The sequence below is a fragment of the Rhinopithecus bieti genome, unplaced genomic scaffold, assembly GCF_001698545.2.
Source record: "Rhinopithecus bieti isolate Rb0 unplaced genomic scaffold, ASM169854v2 scaffold_14549, whole genome shotgun sequence".
In the NCBI taxonomy this organism is placed as follows: domain Eukaryota; kingdom Metazoa; phylum Chordata; class Mammalia; order Primates; family Cercopithecidae; genus Rhinopithecus; species Rhinopithecus bieti.
The window spans coordinates 1,652,885-1,657,719 of NW_016808027.1; the positions used below are offsets into that span (position 1 = coordinate 1,652,885).

At 39.2% G+C, this 4,835-nt stretch overlaps 1 protein-coding gene across 1 annotated transcript in view; it reads left to right on the plus strand.

The window, feature by feature from the left end:
* C2CD3 (C2 domain containing 3 centriole elongation regulator) overlaps positions 1-4,835 on the plus strand; it is a 159,882-nt gene that overhangs the window by 98,516 nt on the left and 56,531 nt on the right. The window contains 1 exon segment of the mRNA XM_017885241.1: positions 3,768-4,370. Coding sequence (XP_017740730.1) covers positions 3,768-4,370 — 603 coding nt within the window.

Here is a 4,835-nt window from a genome sequence, read left to right on the forward strand (position 1 = left end):
GTTTGTGTCCTCTTTTATTTCATTGAGCAGTGGTTTGTAGTTCTCCTTGAAGAAGTCCTTCATATCTCTTGTAAGTTGGATTCCTAGGTATTTTATTCCCTTGCGGGGGTGGGCAGGTGGCGAATCCAGCAGCACGTCAAAAAGCTTTTCCACCACAATCAAGTTGGCTTCATCCCTGGGATGCAAGACTGGTTCAACATATGCAAATCAATAAACATAATCCATCACATAAGTAGAACCAACGACGAAAACCACATGATTATCTCAATAGATGCAGAAAAGGCCTTCGACAAAATTCAGCAGCCCTTCATGCTAAAAACTCTCAATAAACTATTGATGGAACATATCTCAAAATATAGGAGCTATTTATGATAAACCCACAGCCAATATCATACTGAATGGGCAAGAACTGGAAGCATTCCCTTTGAAAACTGGCACAAGACAGGGATGCCCTCTCTCACCACTCCTATTCAACATTGTGTTGGAAGTTCTGGCCAGGGCAATCAGGCAAGAGAAAGAAATAAAGGATATTCAATTAGGAAAAGAAGAAGTCAAATTGTCCCTGTTTGCAGATGAAATGATTGTATATTTAGAAAACCCCATTGTCTCAGCCCAAAATCTCCTTAAGCTGATAAGAAACTTCAGCAAAGTCTCAGGATACAAAATCAATGTGCAAAAATCGCAAGCATGCTTATATACCAATTACAGACAAACAGAGAGCCAAATCCTGAGCGAACTCCCTTTCTTGAAACATTTTAAGTCTTCTCCTAATCATTGTGAAGATCTTCTAATAAAACGAAGAAGCTCAAGACATTATGCTGTCATCCTTCCCTAAGAAAGATGATGATGATGGTGAAGAATATGGCAATATCCATTATATTATGTAGCACTTTGTAAAATATTTTCTCAGATCTTGTTTGAGCTTCACAGTAACCCTGACAAGTAAGGATATAGGATCTTATTATTTTCATTTGTCAGATGAGAAAACTTAGAGAGATTAAGTGGTTTGCCAAAACCACATACCTAGTGAGTGGCAGGACCTGAGATGAAATCCAGATTCACTCATTATTTTTCCCTATTTTTTCTCTCACTGAAGAAGGAATAAGGATATGGGATAAACGCCCCCCAAAGTAGACACAACCACCAAGGCAGTCTGGAAATACTGATCCCATCCTACTTTCTAGTAACTAGGTGACCTTGACCAAGTGATTTGACCTCTCTGAGCCCCCGTTTTCTTATCTTGTGGGATGGATACAGTTAATCCTGATAAGTCTACAAGGTAGGAATTCATTAAATTGGTTATATAAAGTACCTGACACATAGTAGGTATGCAATAAGTGTAGGTTTTCCTTCTGTTGTCCATCTTCCTGCCTAGGATTGTGTAATCTAGTTTGCAGAATTCTGTCACACATCTCCCAATTTTTTCGTGAGTTAGTATTTGAGCACTACCCTAATAAACAGGTAATGTGTATGTGCCTGCCAGACAGAAGTCTGCACAAGTTGATATGGGATTCAAAACTCCCTTCTGTCACTTACTGTTTGTGATCTAAACAAAGTTACTTCATCTCTCAGATCCATAGTTTCGTCATCTGTAGATATGGAAATAGTAATATCTATTTCACAAGATTATTAAAGCATTTAATGAAATCTTACATGTGAAAAATCTTGGCACAGGGCTGGGCACATAGGACACCTCAATTTCCTTCCTTCTATAACTTAGCTACAGTTTGGGAGAGAACAAGCACCATCTGGGAAATCACATCTCTGTGAATTAAAATTAACCCCTTAGATATATACCTTTTAGATAATTAAAGATATATCATTTGTCTTTGTATTCAGCGTATTCTAAAGTGAGCACTCTATTTTGTTTTTCCCTACCTATACCCTCAATTATAGAATCGCAGAGCTAAAGTAACCATCTAATAATCTATGCAGTTCTTAAACACTGAAATGGCATGAAATTTTGTGTCTACATGTATTTGTTTATTTTGGGGGGCATAATAGTTTTCGTTTGAGCCAAAAGGGTCTGTGACCAAAAAAATATTAAGAACCATTAAGCTGTGGAGAAACATAATCATAGAACCAAAGCCCTAGGCTCTTAGGCTATCAAGCTGAAAAAGAGCCTTAGAGATCAAAATTTTCAGCCTCCTCATTTCACAGAGAAAAACTAAGAAGGCCCAGAAAAGTTAAATACCTGTGCAAAAGTCATAAAACCTTAAGTAATCTTCAGCAAATTAATCTCAATAAGCCTAAATCTTCTCATTTGTAAAATACACTTAGTAAAACATTTCTCAGAAAATTGCTGTGAATATTATCATTCCACAATCTGTTTTATATAATGCCAAAATCCAAAAGACCCTGAAAATAGAAGTTTTTTAACTCACTGAGGAGCCAAATCTGACCTCAGCTGATACGAGACTTAGGCAACTGCCTATTTATGTAAACTTTTATTAAAACACACTGTGACCGTTAATTTACAAATTGTCTGTGGCCACTTTATTACCACAGTAGCCCAGCTAAGTGACTGCGGCAGAGACCATATGGCCCAAAAAGCCTAAAGTATTTACTATCTGTGGGCCCTGATATATAATATTATATAATATTCAGTTTATGTACTCTATTACCTTTCTAAAACCTGAAAAATTCTAAATTCAGAAATAAATCTGGCCTTAAAGGTTTCAGATAAGATAGTGTGAACCTATACTAGGTGCAATGTAGACTTTAGAGCCAGCTAGACCTGGAGTCAAATTCTAGCTCTCTTACTTGGTAGCAGTAATAAGTTGGACAGGTCTCTGAGCTTCCACTTTCTCACCTGTAAAATAAGGATTATTATCCCATTTAGTCCTTAGAACTTCTCAGGGTTATCAGAGAAATTAAATGAAATAATATCTGTAAAGGGCTAGCAGAATTTCTGACACATACTAGATGTTTAATAAAGAGTAGTTTTTGGCCAGGTGCAGTGGCTCACTCCTGTAATCCCAAAACCTTGGGAAACCAAGGTGCAAGTATCACTTGAGGCCGTGAGTTCAAGACCAGCCTGGGTATCACAACACAACCCTATCTCTACAAAAAAAAAAAAAAAAAAAACAAGCACAAACCTTTTTTTGGAAAATGGCCAGGCGTGGTAGCACACACATATAGTCCTATGTTCTCGGGAGGCTGAAGCAGGAGAATGACTTGAGCCCAGGAGTTCAAAGTTACAGGTAATACTGCTCTCCAGCCTGGGCGATAGAGAAAGATTTTGAAATCTAGCACCTGGTCCTTGGTATGTATTCTCTAAATGCCGATTCCCTTGGTAGAAGACTTGGATCTAGACCCCAGATCTCTTTTGACCCCTGCCTTTTCTGTTGTACTCATAGTACTATAAACATTTCACACTTTTAAAGCACTTCTCTCTCAAAGCTCTTTCTAAACCATTATCTCATTGAATAATCATAACAACTTTGGGAGACAGCACTAGCATCAGTTTTCCCATTTGTGAGCTAAGGAAACCAAATCTGAGAGAAATTAATGGCTTGTTCATAATAAACCACTAGATCTAGCCATAGCCAAAGAGAACTCATATCTTCCAACTCCTAGCCTTTGTTCTTCCCATCTAATCTCATTACCTCTCAGTGGTCAGATGAACACAAACTCTGACTCACTGGGGTATGTTTTCTGTTCTGTCTTGAGCCAGGGTGATGGGATACTATGGGGTGGAGAGTGACTAACTTGTTTTTTGTTCACTTTTAAGACTGTAATTGAGAATCTTTCTTTTCTCCCATAAGGGATCACAGGATGGTATCCTATCATTTTACCAGAAGATGGGGGCCTACCTCATGGCTTAGAGCTCATGCAGAAGATCGTGGGTGGTCTGGAGCTTTCAGTTTCCTTCACGCATCGTGGAGATAGACAGCGGGTCTTGGAAGCTGCTGAGCTATTGGGCTGGAGCTTCGAGAACAGCCTGAAAGATTTTGTCAGAATGGATGAAGGGGAGCCAGCCACTGTCACCATCTCCACCCCAAGGCTGTGGCTGCCCATCCATTGCGTGCTGCTTGCTGGCCACAACCATATTCATAAGAATACATATTGCTACCTTCGCTACAAGTTCTATGATCATGAAGCCTTTTGGACCCCTCTCAAGAAACCCAAGGAATCTGTAAACAAAAAGCAGATTATCGTCACTTTCAAGGCGTCCAAAAGAGCAGAAGTCACCAGGGGCCCATCACTGCTTTGGTACTTCAGGGAGGAGAGGCTAGAGATCCAAGTGTGGCAAGCTTATGGCAATGATAGTGTGGAGAGACCCCATCAGACAGACAGCTGGATTGGCTCAGCCTATGTGGACCTGGCCAGACTTGGGGAGAGGTCAGCGAGGACACTAACTGTCAGTGGTAAGTGAGGAGCCCAATTCAACTCTTGTAGTTTGAGCACCTGCTGTGTGTCCAACACTATGCGTGACACTCTGTCAGAGATTACTTTACTTGACCCTCCCGGCAATCCTGTGAGATAGCTATTATACCCATTTTATATTCATTAAAAAGAAGGCTGAGAGAGATTGAGTTACCTGCCCAGGGTCACAGACTAGTAAGTTTTCCTTCCATTATTGCACGCGGAAAGATTAATAATAATTTAGTAGTGCTTCTTGTAACTAAGGAGATTATATATATGTGTGTGTGTGTATATACTATATATATGTATATATTATATATATACACATATATAAAATATATATACGTATATATAAAATATTATATATATATGTTCTGGGGTACATGTGCAGAACGTGCAGTTTTGTTACATAGGTATACACATGCCATGGTGGTTTGCTGCACCAATCAACCCGTCACCTACATTAG